This window comes from Mercurialis annua, linkage group LG2 (genome assembly GCF_937616625.2).
Source record: "Mercurialis annua linkage group LG2, ddMerAnnu1.2, whole genome shotgun sequence".
Classification (NCBI taxonomy): Eukaryota; Viridiplantae; Streptophyta; class Magnoliopsida; order Malpighiales; family Euphorbiaceae; genus Mercurialis; species Mercurialis annua.
Genome location: NC_065571.1, coordinates 39,733,865 through 39,751,192, shown reverse-complemented (window position 1 = coordinate 39,751,192; position 17,328 = coordinate 39,733,865). Strand labels below are relative to the sequence as shown.

The 17,328-nt window shown below is 27.0% G+C and overlaps 2 protein-coding genes across 2 annotated transcripts; both read left to right on the top strand.

Moving 5' to 3' along the window:
- The first annotated feature begins 6,922 nt into the window (after positions 1–6,922).
- On the top strand, positions 6,923–7,983 carry LOC126669991 (protein DMP3-like). Its single transcript, XM_050363645.2, has 2 exons — positions 6,923–7,190; positions 7,362–7,983. Exons 1-2 carry the CDS (start codon positions 6,998–7,000, stop codon positions 7,625–7,627), a joined length of 459 nt encoding a protein of 152 aa, XP_050219602.1. The 5' UTR covers positions 6,923–6,997; the 3' UTR covers positions 7,628–7,983.
- A 1,165-nt stretch (positions 7,984–9,148) lies between these two features.
- LOC126667826 (protochlorophyllide-dependent translocon component 52, chloroplastic-like) lies at positions 9,149–14,130 on the top strand. Its single transcript, XM_050360916.2, has 7 exons — positions 9,149–9,772; positions 10,172–10,359; positions 10,637–10,722; positions 11,331–11,515; positions 12,202–12,372; positions 12,616–12,803; positions 13,757–14,130. The coding sequence occupies exons 1-7, from the start codon at positions 9,251–9,253 to the stop codon at positions 14,010–14,012; spliced, it is 1,596 nt and encodes a 531-aa protein (XP_050216873.1). The 5' UTR covers positions 9,149–9,250; the 3' UTR covers positions 14,013–14,130.
- Positions 14,131–17,328: the final 3,198 nt, after the last annotated feature.

Here is a 17,328-nt window from a genome sequence, read left to right as displayed (position 1 = left end):
TTGAGTTGATATTAAGTTAATTTTTAAAATTATAATAATTTACTAAAAACATTTACTTTGAATTTACATGCAGTTTACATCAATTTTACATTGAGTTGATATTAGATTTACATTCACTTGACATTGAGTCGACGTTGAGTTGATATTAAATTTAATTTATATTAAGTTTACATTGAGTTGATATTAGGTTTATATTGAGTTGACATTGAGTCATCATTGAGTCGACATTAGGTTTACTTTGAGTTGACATTGAGTCGACATTAGTTTGACATTGAGTCGACGTTCAGTTATTAAGTTTGCATTGAGTTGATATTAATTTACATTTCAAAATTAAAATAATTTACTAAAAAATTACTTTGGATTGACATTAGGTTTACATTGAGTTGACATTGAGCGGCATTAGGTTTACATTGAGTTGACATAGAGTCGCCATTAGGCTTACATTGAGTTGATGTTGAGTTATTAAGTTTACATTGAGTTGATATTAATTTACATTTGAAAATTAAAATAATTTACCAAAACATTACTTCGGATTGACATTAGGTTTACATTGAGTTGATATTAAGTTGACATTGAGTCGATATTAGGTTTATATTGAGTTGACATTGAGTCGATATTGAGTTGACATTAAATTTACACAAATTACTGTAATAAAAACTTAAATAATTTACTTTCAATCTACTATAGTTTATTTTTGAAAGTATAAATTATAGAAAAATAATTTTATATAATAATATAAAATAATTTTATTTTAAATTTATAATTATTTATCAAAACATTTACTTTGAGTTAACATTCATTGAACATTAAATTTATATTGAATTTATATTGAGTTCACATTAAGTTTATATTGAGTTGACATTGAGTTAATATTAAGTTTATATTCAGTTCACTTATATTAAAATTACTTTCGGCTTATTTTATTTTAATAAAACCTTAAATAATTTACTTTCAAATTACTATTAGTTTATTTGTAATATTATAAATTACTTTTAATAGTATACATAATGAAGTTGACATTAAGTTATCATTAAATTGACATTAAGTCGTCATTGAGTTTATATTGAGTTTTTATAGAGTTTTCGCACACCACGGGGGTCCCACTACCACATATCCGACACGACCACTAAACCATTATATTTTTCAATTTTAAAAAGTGAAATATTTTTACTAGTTTTACTTATATATTAATAAATTGTATAAAATATAAATATATGTATATTTTATTTTTTTATTGTATAAATATTTAATAAATAAATAAATTTAATTAGACTAATTTAATATTAAACTTATAATAAATTTAATTTAAGTTGATATTTAGTTGATATTTAATTTACATTATAAATTAATTTCATTCTATTAAGTTAATCTAATTTTATGATCAGTTATATATATATATATATATATATTATAGAGTAAATGTTGACAACAATCAGTCTTTGCCTTAATGGCAAAGCACAAGTTCCCTCTTATAAGAGGTCAAGGGTTCAAATCTCCTTAACCACAAAATGGTGTTTTATTTAATTTTTAACTATCTAACTAAAATTGGTCCAACCATTAAAAATGGTTTGACCATAAACCAGTAATGGTGGTGGCCCGGGCGTTGACCGCTGTAGTCCGGCCGTTGACCGGCGTTGACCGTGGTGGTCCGGCCGTTGACCGCGGTAGTCCGGCCGTTGACCGGCCAATATTGGTCTGACCGGTTGTGGTTCAGTTAGAATTGGTCCGGTTTATGTAAAATGAGGAGAAATTATTAGATTTAATGGAAACACAATAGGTAAAATACACCATAGGGATAATAGTAATCACAACTATTAAAAGGTAGAGATGAAAAGAATCTTTTAAAATTGAGGGATTTTTGCAAAAAAAAAAAAAAAGTTGGGTGATTTATACAAACTTTTAAATTTTTGAGTGATTTGGTGTAATTTTTTCTATAATGAATTATCATACTGACTTATACTCCTAATATAAAAAATAGTCCATTAATATTTACATAATAAACAAAAAAAACATACATTTATCTTGTAATGGACACTTGTTTATCTATTTTTAAACATGTATATTTTATTTTTAACTTTTTTTAGTATAAATATTTATCTTTTATTATTAAACACTTAATTTTTAAATTAAACTTTTAAGATTATTTTCATCATCTGATTACTCATAATTACTATATAATGGTTTATTATGACATCGTTTAAAAATTAATCAAAAGTACAAATTTATAAAATATTTTAAACATAATATTTTATAAAAGTGAACAAATAATTTGAAATATTTTAAATAAACAGTGAACAAATAATTGTATTTAATTTTAAAAATAAAATATATTAAACTTTATGAATCAATTACTTTTATAACCGGAGAAAAAAAATGCTTCTGCAAAAAATTGAACCCACAATCTTAAGAGAAAGTTGCCCAACATTTATATCATTTGTGTTATAACTTTTTGATATGAATTTTTACTACTAACAGATGTCAATGAAGCAACACATGCTTAATCAAGATGCACAAATAGTGCAGTCACTAAATCAACAATATTATAACATTATAAACTTAACCGTCACGTACTATATCAAAAATTAAAATAAAAAATAATAATATTACGGAAGATTTATAATTATTATGAATGTATATTAATTTTTATAATGCATGTAACATGTTTGATAAAGTACCTTAAAAGATATTTAAACTTAGTTTGATGCTCTGACTAATTATTTAAATATTTGGTTAAAATTCTCTTAATTGTTTTTACTTATTTTTCATAGATAACAGAGAAAACATCCAAAAATTAGAGATTATACACTCTAATAAAAAAAAATTTCATGATATCTTGTGTGACAATATCTTAAATAATAGTCATTAGTTGGACTGTTTTTTACCATTTTGTTTTTTTGTTTTGATAAGTCTGGGCTAATAATCACTTTTGATGCTGAATTGGCATGGAGGGATAAACCCTCTCCACTCACAAGGCTTGACTACACTTTGATGTGCCCAGGAGACTAGTTTCCAGATTCAAATGTTCAAAAAATGCAAAAAATTGTGTTCATTTAACCCTTTTTTGTTTATGTTTAGTACTAATTAATTGGCTTTGTGGAAGTATTTCATCTCTTCTTTTTGTACTGATTTTTATTGAAGAACATTGTAATTTTAAGTTACCTTTTTATTAATGTATATTTGTTATTAATATATTTTTATTAAATAATTGAAACAATTAAAAAAATGATAATCTTATTATTAGATTATGATAATGTTATGAAAATATTATAATAAAATTATTATAAAGTATGTAAAATAATTTTTCATATTATGATAAAATCATGATACAATTATGATAATATTTTGATATTATCATGATAATATTATGATAAGTTTATGATAATATCATGATAAGGTACGTAGTTATGATAATATTATGATATTATTATAAAAATATAATCTAATTCTGCATAAATTACGTAAAATAATTTATGCATAAATTACGATAATGTTATGATAGTCATGATAAGGTTATGATAAAGTAGGTAAAATAAATTTGTATAATAAAGTCATGATAATATTATGATAAGGTTAATGATAATATTATGAAAAGGTTATGGTAACATTGCAAAAATATTATAATAACATCATGGAAAGGTTTTGATAACAGTATGATAATATAATGATGAGGTTATGATAAAATATGTAGAATATTTGTTCATTATAAGATTATAATTGTATTATAATAAAATTTTATAAATGAGTAGCATGAAGATTTTTGATTTTTCATATAATTATAATGGTGATTTGCCTGATTCTTTAGCTATGTTAACTAATTTGGAAATATCAGATCTGAGTTATAATAAATCACGTGAAATAATATATATAATGCTATGATAATATCATGATAATGTTATGTTAAGGTTATGATAAGATTATGATAATGTTATAATAATGTTATAATAATGATATAAAAAATATTATAATATTATTATGATAAATTTATGATAGTATTATGATGATGCTATAATAAAAGTTATGATAAAGTTATCTAATTCTCCATAAATTACTTAAAACAATTTTTGCAAAATTAATGAAAAAAATTATCCTTAAATTATGATAAAGTTATGATAATATTATGATAAAGTCATGATAAAGTATGTTATGATAATATTATGATAAAGTATGTTATGATAATATAAGAGTAATTGCAAATTAATACACAAACTTTACCCTAATTTGCAATTACAACACAAACTTTAAAACTTGACAAATTGGTACACTGATTTTCATTTTTTGGCGAATTGATACACCGAACTGGAAAAACACTAATGTGGACATTGTCATATAAAGCCATGTGTTTTTGTATGATTGGTCGGTGTACTAATTTGCCAAAAAAATGAAAGCTGGTGTATTCAATTGCCAAGTTTCAAAGTTCGTGTTGTAATTGCAAATGAGGGTAAAGTTTGTGTATTAATTTACAATTAACCCATAATATAACGATAAATTTATGATAAAATACATAAAATAAATTTGCATAATCTTATTATAATAATATTATAATAAGGTTATGATAAGGTTATAATAAAGATTATGATAATGTTATCTAATTCTTCATAAGTTACGTGAAATTGTTTATGCAAAATATTGAGAAAGATTATGGAAAAATTGCGATAAGGTTTTTGATAATATCATGATAAAGTCATCGTAATATTATAATAAGGCTGGTAATATTATGAAAAAGTACGAAAAATAAATTTTTATAATTAAATTATGATAAGTTTATGATGATATTTATGATAGAGTATGTTATGACTTATGATAATATTATGATAAATTTATGATCAATTAATGATAATATAATCACTATAAAAATGTTATCTATGAATTATGTAAAAACATTATATTAAAATTATGCAATAATTTATGATAAAATTATGAAAAACATATAATATAAATAGTAAAATAATAGTTTATTATTATCATAATATATAATTAATATATGTTCATTATAAATAAATTTTGTTAAAATTAATTATTTTATTCAGTTTATATAAATTTTTAAATCTGCTATTATAATAAAATATTAAAATAATAGTATATATTTTAAAATTATTAAAAGAATTAAATAGTAAACAAATGAGAAAAAATTGTCAAATTTATAGGTAACTTTTAATCTGCACATTCGTTAAAAATAAAAAAGAAAGAAAGAAAGAAAAGTGAACATTTGAGCAAATAAATGAAAGTACAATTTGTAATTTGTAGTAGTCCACTTGAAGATATGAGAGAGATGTCAGGAATCACATGGAGAGAGAAAAGTTTAGTATATATCATGTTGTGCATTATATAGTCAGAGTAGAATTCTAATTTTTTTAGACACGGAGAGTATTAACATAACAGGATCAAAATCGTGAGGTATTTTTATTAACTTTTCCGTGTTGAGGTATAATTTACAAATATTTTATTATTTTAGGTAAATATATAAACTTCTCAATATTTTTAACTGGACATAAAATAAGCTTAGACTTATAAAAAAAATAAGGGAAGTTTAGGAAAATATCTAAAAAATTAAAAATATTTGCAAAATTTAACTCCAAAATTGAAAGTTTGCAAACGTACCTAAAAAATTTGAATATTTTTTTTTACTCCGCAATTTCACACAGTTGCAGACAGTTTCAAAAAACACAATTTAAAACTGTTTTACAAAACGTTTCGAATACAGTTTTAAACAGGTTAAAAAAATAATTTGAAACTATTTGTAAACCGTTTTAAAAACAGTTTCTAATGGAGTTTGAAATGGTTTTAACAGTTTCTTAAAAAATAGTTTAAATAAAAAAATTGTTTGTATTACAGTTCCAAAAGATTTTAAAAAGTTTCTAAATAGATATTTTAAAATCGTTTATAATACAGTTTTAAACAGGTTCAAAAAAGTGGAGTATTTTTACAAATTTTCAGGAAATAAATTTTCAGAAAAAAGATAAAAATTAAATTTTAAAAAACGAAGTATTTTTTATAATTTCCCACAAAAAAAACAATTATGGAACAAATAATAGTAAAAATAAATAAATGTTTAAGTCTTCTCTATATAAGGTCTTGAAGAAGTAATTTTTTAAAGGAAAGAAATGTCAACGATAATAAATGAAGGCAAGTCTTTCTTTACATTATATGAAAGTTCATGAAATGTTTTGATATTTTTCTCTAAGCCTGTCTAAGCTAATCAGTGGCGGATTCAAGACTTGTCCAAAGGGACTCTGGCACCTCCCAACTTTTAAAAATAAATAAATAAATAGTATTTCAATTTTTATATTTTACAAAAATATGTAATTATTGATCTTGGATTTTTATATAGTTGGCCTCTTCAATTTTTTTTCTTCAAGAAAATCCCTTCAATTTTGTTTATCTAAACAATTAAAAATTTAATTATTAATTTTATATAATTTGACTTTCCCTAAAATTCACTCCTAGCTCCGTCTTGTTTAGTAATTTTTTTATATGTACATCTATTAGGTTTATGTGCATTTTTTCTTAGGGGAGCTAAAACTTGGTTTAAATTTAGTAATAAATCAAACCAACATATTTAAGTTCGATTTAATTTAATATTTTCAATAAACATTTCTGATTAATTTAATTTATTCATATGTAATTTCAATTTGTTTTTGCAGCTTTACAGATTTAAATTCTGGGATTAATTTTGTTTAATATATCTATAATGTAAGTTTGAAACTTACAAGTTATAACTGAAATTACCAAATAAGTATTTAGTTTTATTGATTTAATGTTTTATTATTACAAATTTTGATTACTAGTTGGTTGTGTAATTTGAATAATCAGATTTGGTTCAAACTCGCTTTCCAACTGTTATTATATTCAAAGTTCTTTATTTTATTTTTTTCAACTGCTACGCTGTAATTGTGTATATACTTTTGTGAAACCTAAACTAAACTGATGATAAGAAAAAAAAACAAGACAAAACTATTTAAGAATTTTATTTCGGTAACAGAAAATTAAGAATCTATAGATGGCTAGTTCCGGTAGCAGAAGGAGAAAACGCCACCACTATACGAGCAGGAACACGAATGTTCATCGGCCTTCTTCTACTTCGCAGCTACGGTTATTGTCACAAATTATAGCACAGGCAGAAAAGGCAGCAAATCTTCCTTATTTAACTGTTTTCGCCTTTCAGATTCTGACACCGATCATTACGAACAACGGTGAGTGTGATTCCGTGACTCGGCCTCTGGCCTTCATTTTTCTTTGTCTGCTGGCCGTTTCCTGCTTTCTTGCTTCGTTTACGGACAGCGTGATGGGAAGAGATGGGAAAGTTTATTATGGCATTGCGACTTCTAAAGGTATGTTTCTGTTTGATTGTCCTGATCCTGTAGGCTCAGGATTGACGGATTTGAGCGTTCACAAGATTACGTTTGCGGATGGAGTTCACGCTGTTTTGTCTGTGCTTGTGTTTATTGCTGTCTCGTTGCATGATAGAAATGTTTTGAGTTGCTTCTATCCCCTGCCTAAGCATCTCATTGGAAAGGTTTTGGAAGCTATTCCTTTTGGAATTGCCGTAATTTGCATATTGATATATCGTGTTTTTCCAAATAGAAGGCAAGGAGTTGGCTACCCTTCTACACTCAGATTACGCAATTAGTTCACCGTTTCTACGCTTTCATTGTTCCTTTTCTTGTAAAAACCCACTTTAGAGACCGAGTAATTGATTATGCGGTTATCAAGGTTATCGTATTTTATATTAAAATCCGGCTGCCATGTATGTATTTGATTGAAAAACTTCATTTGTAATAAAATTAAAGTTTAGTGATAAAAATAAAATAGATTAAAGTTTGTCCGCCGAAAAACGATAGCTTTGATCCCCACATGATCAATTAGAATCAGAAAGCCATTTTGAGTATTTTTTTTTTATTTTTAATTCAGCAAAAATGAGATTATGACCCGAATTCGATGTATAAATTAAATGGTTAAATGATCTTACCAATTGTTTGTTTTGAATATTGTATGATCTTTTTTCCATTTTTAAAATATATATATGTTGAAGTCATTTTATAACTAATTTTTTGTTTCCGGTATCACTAAAATAAATGATTGAATTCATTACTTTATTTCATTGCCATGTCATCACCTGGGTTCATACCTTTCTCTTTTGCCATGTCATCGCTTGGATACATACCCAGACGAAGAAGAACGTATGGGACCATTTGTCTAGGTTCAAAAAATTATAAAAAATGATTTTTTATTTTTGGTGTTTTTTTTCAGTTTTCAGTGTTTATTGGAAAACTTTGTGAAAAAATTTATTCCGCAAATATTGATTTTGTAAAAATTAATTCCTTAAAACATTGATATTTAATGGAATGTATATTTTTTTAATGTTTAATGGAAAATATTAAAAAACTTTAGGGAAGAAGATGATGAAGTGTAGGCTTATGAGTGACGTGGACAATGACATGACATGGCAAAAGAGGAAAGGTGTGACTCAGCGTCCGGCGAGCCACATAGGAAAAACTCGCTGGAATTCATTTAGTAACCACTGGAAATTCAAAAACGATAAGTTCGGTAATTATTTTGGAACGCAAATTAGTTCAGTGACTATTTTGAAAATTTGGGAAAGCACAGTGACTCTCAAATTACCCCCTGCATATTCATAGATGTACTGTAATCAAATTCTCCCTCTCTTCTATAACTGTTATAAACAGATAAAAATACAAGAATCTAGTTGAAATTTGTGGGGTGTGTTTTTTTTCAAATCGATTTGATCAAAAGAACCATATTTATTTTCATTTGATACAAGGAGTAGGCAGCTTTTATCCAACTCATCTAGAGTTATTGCAAACTGGGCAACTACTCGATCTTCTGCTTCCGCCATTTGCACCTTCGCAGGATCCGACAAGCTTTCGCTCGGCTTTAATGCAGATCCACTGCTGCCATATCATACGTTTTAACGATTCTTTTCGAGACTGTTATGTGAGGGGTTTAATTGTCCTCCTTTAACAACATTAGGGCTATGTTTGAGATCAAAGAAACATTAGGGCTATGTTTGAGATCAAAGAAACATTAGTGGCTTAAGTGAGATACGAGCAAAACATGAGGGTCATTTTTGCACCTTTCCGTACTTTAAAAAAATAAAGTTTTTGTCGGCCCCGGTGAGCAATTTAGAGCCTCAAGTTCGATGATAAGAGTTGGAGAGCTTGAAATTTGATACATTTTGTCCCTATTTCACATTCTCAGCCTGAAAATTAAAATTATCTCATTTCTGAGCAAAATGGAATCTGTTAAAACCTACTCATTTAACATCCCAACTTCACTAACAAAAACCAAATTCCTCAAACCCAACTCGTTAAATTTCCCGTTCAACTCATTACCAACTTCAAACTTTCACAAAAATGCATCAACATTCAAACTTTTCACCACTCTATCATCATCATCATCGCCGTCTTCTGCCACAACAGAGTCAATTGAGCCACCGGAGGCAGAGGTAGAATCCGATGAGCAGGGAGATAAATTTGATTGGTATTCGGAATGGTACCCAGTAATGCCAGTTTGTGACTTGGACAAAAGGGTGCCACGTGGGAAGAAAATATTGGGTATTGATGTGGTGGTGTGGTGGGATAAGAATGAGAATTCGTGGAAAGTGTTTGATGATGCTTGTCCTCACAGATTGGCACCCTTGTCTGAAGGCAGGATTGATAAGTGGGGAAGGCTGCAGTGCGTGTATCATGGCTGGTGTTTTAATGGCTCCGGTGACTGCAAATTCATACCTCAGGCACCACCTGATGGACCTCCGGTAATTTTAGCCATTTAAACTAAACGTTTACAAACGTCACGAAACAAATCTTATACCCTCACTTGTTAGTTTGAATATAAGATGTATCTATATATTGCCTAAAATCTAGTGAAGTTCACTGTCACTTGAAAGATTGGTCATCAAATGCTGAACAAAAACGTCCCATTTCGAGACTTGGCCAAAACACATGTTATTATTTATTAGATAACACAAATATATATTATGTTGCACGAAAATTTCTCGAGTACATTTTGCTTCTATTTCCTTAGATAGTTCTGCAATTTTGTAAGTTACATTTATAAAAATTGTTTTCTTTTTTTTTATATTTTCTGTATCTGCGTTTTCTCTATTTCAGTTATTTGTTTCGGTACTAAATAGATTAGACTATATATGTTGCAGGTACACACATCCAAGAGAGCATGTGTAGTAGCTTATCCTACCACAGTGCATCATGATATTGTTTGGTTTTGGCCTAATGCTGATCCTCAATACAAAGATATACTTATGAAAAAGAAACCCCCTTTCATCTCAGAATTGGATGATCCGTCATATACGACATCAATGGGAAATAGAGATATTCCCTACGGGTATGTGAGCATAATATTTAAAGCGTTATTGGTAGCAATGAACATTCGATTTGAACTGAACTGAACTGAAATTTTGTTTTGGTTTTTCCCAAACCAAAACCAAACTATTTTTACAAAGCTGTAAAATATTTTAAGTTGAACTGAGCCGGTCAGTTCCGTTAGTTTTCAGTTTGGTTTGGTTTAAAAAAATATTTTTCTAGATTTTAAGTTCCGTTTTCACGTTTTCCTTTCCGTGCATCATACCTAACTTATTTGTAAACTGATTTGTGATTCTCAGGTATGACATTCTGACTGAAAATCTCATGGATCCTGCTCATGTCCCCTATGCACATTATGGATTAATGCAAACCCGGCAAGTGAAAGGTACATAAGGACATATAAATCACCTTACTTTAAGGCATAAAAGAACTCATGATCTTAATGCATGAGAGTTCAAATTAAGGGATAAAAGGCTGAATGGTACCAAATCTTTTACTTATATATGAATTTGGTACCTTATTTTCAATTTTTATTTTTTTAATATTATTTCAGTTCACAATACTTTATAGAATTTCGGTCGATTGCTTCTGACGTGGCATTTGGGGTGAGAATATTCTCCATATATTTATCCTCCTCAGTTGCCAAGTCAGATTCACAAAAGTCTAGATGGTACCGAAGCTTTTTCTTATGTATCAATCTTGTACTAAACCTTTCCCTTATATAATAATTTGGTACCTTATTTTTAATTCGCAAATCGGATATGGCAACTAAGCGGACGAATGTACAGAAAATATTCTCATTCCAATTTCCACATCATAGTAATTGACCTGAATTTTAGAGGGTATTGGAATAAAAGTAAAATAAATGGTATCAAAAAAATTTAAATAAAAAATAAGGCACCAAGTTGATTTATGAGAGAAAGATTTGGTATCAGCCATGCTTTTAAGTTTCAACCCTCAAATTAACCATTCTAACTAAAAATTATTTGACAGAGAAGGCTGATAGAGAAGGTGGTAGACCACTGGATATGAGTGTCAAGAAACTTGACAAAAATGGTTTTCTCGGAAAACAGGACTGGGGCAGCAGCAAATTTATAGCACCATTGATATTTTATGCTTATACTGATAGTACGGCGGAACAAGAGAATGGAGCTGTTTCATCCTCTAAAACCAAAAGGGTAACCATTAGTGTTTAATGCATCATCATTGGAAAATGCGGATAATTGTGAGCAATTTTAAATACGACACAATTAAATGATACAACACGCATGGAGTTAAGTGGATTGGATTTAACATAAACATGTTTGAGCTTACGGCACGTTAATGTCAAGTTTAACCGGATAAAATACGTCAAATACGATTGGACACTTTTACTTAAATTGTATTTAATTTTAAGTCTTAGCTAGAACCTTATTAGTAAATCCTTAACTATATTCATGTTTCTTTTGCATCATATATGATTATTATATTGCTCATCTTAATATGTTTAAACAGTCCTATTTATGTTATATTTAAAAAAAAATCTGAATTGAGTAGATGATTTAAACGTTTCATGTTAAACAGGTTCATCTACTAACAATTCTATACTTGTCGTGTTACCATTGCTATAAGCATGTCGTAATTGAGTTTTACATATCAAACCCAATTACTAATCGTATTGTATTCCTGTGCAAGCTAATTGTGTCACAAAAATAGGTCATCACCATCTATTTATATGAACTGCCAGGCCTATTTACAAGTTATAAATTTAAATTTTGGCAATCTTTTAAACTCTGACATATATTCTTCTGATAAGCTACGATTCGTACTCAATTATTTTCAGTTCCATTTTATTAATCTGTCTACATTAAATTTGTTGGTGCAGAATATGGCTTTAATTTTTATTTGCATCCCCGTTAGTCCTGGCAATAGCAGATTGATTTGGGCGTTTCCAAGAAATTTTGGAGTTTGGATTGACAAAATAGTACCAAGATGGATGTTTCACGTGGGACAAAATCTAATTCTGGATTCAGATCTTTATCTTCTTCATTTAGAGGTTATTCTCATACTCTTTTCTATTATAAGAAGCTGTACATTAAGTAAACTTAATAGATTCTATTTTAAAGTTTTCATTTGAAGTACTTACTAAGTAATATTAAAACACCACCGAAGATAGAAGCCAACATTTCAATAGGAAAAATTATACTGTTTACAGGCTTTCTTAAATCTTCTATTTGAGTGTCTGAAGTCTGAACTTCTATTCTATTGGTATAAGTGTTTCTTCTTCTTATCATTTTAGGAGCGGAAAATCATGAAGGCTGGCCCTGCCAATTGGCAAAAGGCTTGTTTTGTGCCAACCAAGTCGGATGCTCTGGTAGTCGGTTTCAGGAGATGGTTGAACAAGTATGCCGGTGGTCAAGTTGATTGGAGAGGCAAGTACAATGGCGAACTTCCTCCTATTCCGCCTAGAGAACAACTGATGGACAGGTGATGACTCTTATTTGTTGCATATTTTATTCCTGCAGATAGACTGGCAATTTTAGACTATACACAATTACATTAGTATCGTAAATAGGTCAACCCGTTCATAGCACCTTAAAATTTTGTGTCTAATGGATGAAACATGCCTTACTCGTTTAATACGATTAAAAACTTCTATTTACATGTTGTTTACTTTAAAAAATTTATTAAACTGTATTTTCTTAAATTATATATAATCATTGTGTTATTTATCTTAATAGGTATTTAATGGATCTGTTTGTGTTATATTAAACAAGTTTATATAAACAATTAAATGGATTTAAAACAGGGTAATTGATTCTAGGGGTCACTGTACTTTTTAAGAATTGCAAAATGGTGACCGAACTTCAAAACGTAACAAAATGGTTACCAAACTTTCAAATATGAGATTTTGGAAGGTTTTTAAGTGTTTTACGGTCAAATTATACATATGTAGTAATCAAATTTTGATTATTTATAACAAATAATATCTTATATTTCATTTATAGACACAATCAACAAAAACTCGACTCGAAATAATTTTCTTCGGTGACCAAAAATCCTTCTATCTTAACATAACCAAATAGTATAGTAGCTAAAATGTTACGTTTTGAAGTTTGGTCACCATTTTGCAATTTTTGAAAAGTACAGCGACCTCCAAAATCAATTACCCATTTAAACATATCATTTTTGAAACGGTGTACATATATAAAGTGTCGGATAACATATCGTGTTTGGATTTTACATATCAAACACGATTATTAATCATGCGTATTATGTCCATGTTTGACTTAACTATATTTGTATTTACTTGACACGACCCATTTATAACCCGCGTATGCAAATTGCCACGTTTAACCGCAGATAATCTAATGGTAGAAATATTATTATTAGAACTGCTACCTCTCTCACATTATAATAACAAGAAAAAGAACTTTCAGGTACTGGTCTCATGTGGTGAACTGTAGCAGTTGCAATGCTGCATATAAAGGGCTGAATGCTCTTGAGTTCAGTCTGCAAATGGCTTCTCTGGTTTCAATCGGAATCGTAGCTGCAGTTAAACAAAGCGTTATGTCGGTAGCTGCCAGAACTGCATTGATCACATTAGCAGTAGCATGTTTTTTAGCTTCCAGATTGCTCGCTCGCTTCATCTACAAGAACTTTCATTACCATGACTATAATCATGCATTTCGGTGAGACGTCTTTGCTTTCTGTTTAGCAGCAAGTATTTGACATTATACAGTATAGATATATGATACAATCATTTTATGTACATCTCAATGTTGGCAAATAATTAGATGTTGCTGTTAATATATTTTTATACCATATTATAAAAATGCATATGGAGATAGATAAATTTGCTAAGTAGTCTTTTCAAATTTATTACTAACTAGGTCGATGCCCGCGCGTTGCGCGCATGCAGTTAAATAATTTAATTTTTTTAATAAAAAAAAAATTTTAATAATATTATTTTAATTATTTTCTAGAGAATTTAATGTAGTATAATAGTTTAATTAGTTGATATAATTTTATTTATTTTGATGAGTTTAAAAAAATCTTATTGATTGATCTGAAAAAAAGTGTCTCTATAACTTACATTAAGTTACATTATTGAATGATTATATACCAAAAAAAATCAAACTAAATGTTAATAATTTATTGATATATTTTAATTAAATTGAATTGAATTTAGAAAAATCTCTTTATATTCAAAAGTGTATTAATATTATTAATATGTCCAAACTCTTCAATTTGATAACCATGAATTTTCTTTTTGAATTCAATTTCTCAAATTTAAATGAATCATATACAAAATTGAATTTTAAAAATATATTTTATATCAAAATTACTAAACATTATTTATACATTGAAACTCTTCAATTTTCGTTAACCATAAAAGATTTAAAATTTTATCAGTTTAACTTTAATTAATTAAACTTAGAAAATATATTTTATTTTATAATTTGTAATTATAGTTTACATATCAAAATTCATCCGATTTTATAACGTATACAAATCAATAGAAAATTCTTCAAATTTTAAATAGTAGCAATATAATAAAGAGAAAATCACAAAAATACCAAAAAAAAGACTTTCCTTTTCATAAGATACAACTTCTTCACCATTTATTTCTGCCGTGCCATATTTGTCAAAAAGTTTTCACCAATACCACTTTTAAAGCCTACTGTGCTCCTTAGCTCTTTATTATCAACTGTGCACATGAGCAGTAAAGAAGAGACCCGCGTGAGCAGGTTTTTCCTTTAAGTGAGTGCACATGCTCACTATCTTTAATTTTATTTTTTTTATAAGATAAACATATTTTAATTTTAAAAAAGTTAATATAAAATTTAATTTATAAATTAAATATATTAAATTTTAAATAAAATTTTAAAAAATAAAATTTTATAAATTATTTATCAGATTCATTGTTGATACAAAACAAACACTGGTTTAATGTACGAATAATATATAATAATATATTAGAAATATATCTATTAAAATATTTTTAAAAATGTATATTATATATAAATTATGTATCAACGATGTATCTATTTAAGTATTTTTAAAATATGTATCTACCATGTGTAAATTATGTATCAGCGATATATCAATTAAATACATTTAAAAAATTATATATATGTATAAAAATTATTTATAATAAAACTTAAAAAAGATTATTAAAAACAAGAAAAGGGGATTGAACGATCAAATATGTACCAAAAATATATCAGAGATGTAATAAATATGTGTGAGAGATGTATCAAATATGTATCAAATATGTATCAAAAAAATGTATTATATATGTATCAGAGACGTATCAAATGTGGGGCCTTTTTGTTGTTTTTTTGTAATTTTCTCTATATAAATTAAGGGGTAAAGATATAAACATCATATATAAATTATGCATCAACAATGCATCCATTTAATACATTTTAAAAATGTACTTATCATGTATAAATTATATATCACTGATGTATCTATTAAGTAGATCTAAATAATGTATATATCATTTATTTATAGCATAGAATGCACACTGATAATAAATAGATGAAAAATGTATCAAAAATGTATCTATCATATATAAAATATGTATCAGAGATGTATAAATATAAAACCGGACCGATCGAATTAGTCGATTGATTCAATTACAATCAATCGAATATTTAAATTATGTATTAACGATGTATCTATTTAAATACAGTTAAAAAAATGTATTAGAAAGGTATTTATTAAGTATATTTAGAAATATATATATTATACATAAATTATGTATGAACGAGGTATCTATTTAAATACATTTAAAAATACATCTATCGTGTATAAATTATGTATCAACGATGTATCACATATGTATCCGAGATGTATCACATACTTTAAATTACATATATGTTTATAAGATTTTCTAAATATAAAAACGAATCAATCGAATTAATCAGTCAATTTAATTAATGTATCAAATATGTATCTATCATGTATAAATTGTGTATCATAGATGTATCAAAAATATATTCGAATTACAATTAAATGTAGTCAATTAGAATTTAATAAGCAATAGAAAATAACATTAGCAGCAATAACATATTCAAAATGCACTATCTAACACTCAAAAATTAAAAATTTAAACTCAATTCATTAAAAATAAAATTAAAGATGTATCGAAAATGTATCGCAGATATAACAGAAATGTATCAGAGATGTATCCGCTCTATTAAAAAACTTTCTAACGCCGGTCTCGATTTAAGATTTTGAAAAATAAAATAAAATAAATTCATCTTGCAAGAACTATAACATTAGAGGTATTATACTCATTTAACCGAATAAAAATTACAAACAAAAGTGAAATGAATTTAAAAAATTTATATACAAATAAAATAAAAATAAAAATATTTTTTTTCAAGTGCCTTGTTTTATATTTGATTTTTTTTTATGTTAATTAAATCCACCGCATTATTATTATTATTATTATTATTATTATTATTATTATTATTTAAACTTAATTTTTGTAGTAATTTAATTTTTATAATTGTTTTTTGAACTTACTTTTTGTAGTAACTTAATTTTTTTTTAATTCAAAAATAATTAGTGAAGTGTATCAATATATCACACATATATTTATTAATAAATATATCATATGAGTGGAGCTTGTTTGGGGAAGTAGAAGAACAACTGTTGAGGCCGTTGTTTTTTGTTTTTAGTGCAAGTGAAATATAACAATTATTTAAGAAAGACAAATAATCATAGCAGTAAAAGATGCTTATTTGGTTAGGAAGACAAATAAATTTAGTGGACACGTGTAATCTTGAAACAAAGTGGTGGTGGTTGAAAAGAAATAAGGAAAAGTGATATTTAAGAAAGAAAAATGATAACAAAGTAAATAACCTTATTAAAATTGCATTGTATGAAATGTGGGGTCTTTTTTCTTATTTTCTTGTTATTTTCTCTATAATAAAGCCTTTTAAATTTCATAATTGAAAAAACTAAAAATTAAAATTTCTTACATTTCTCTGTTAAG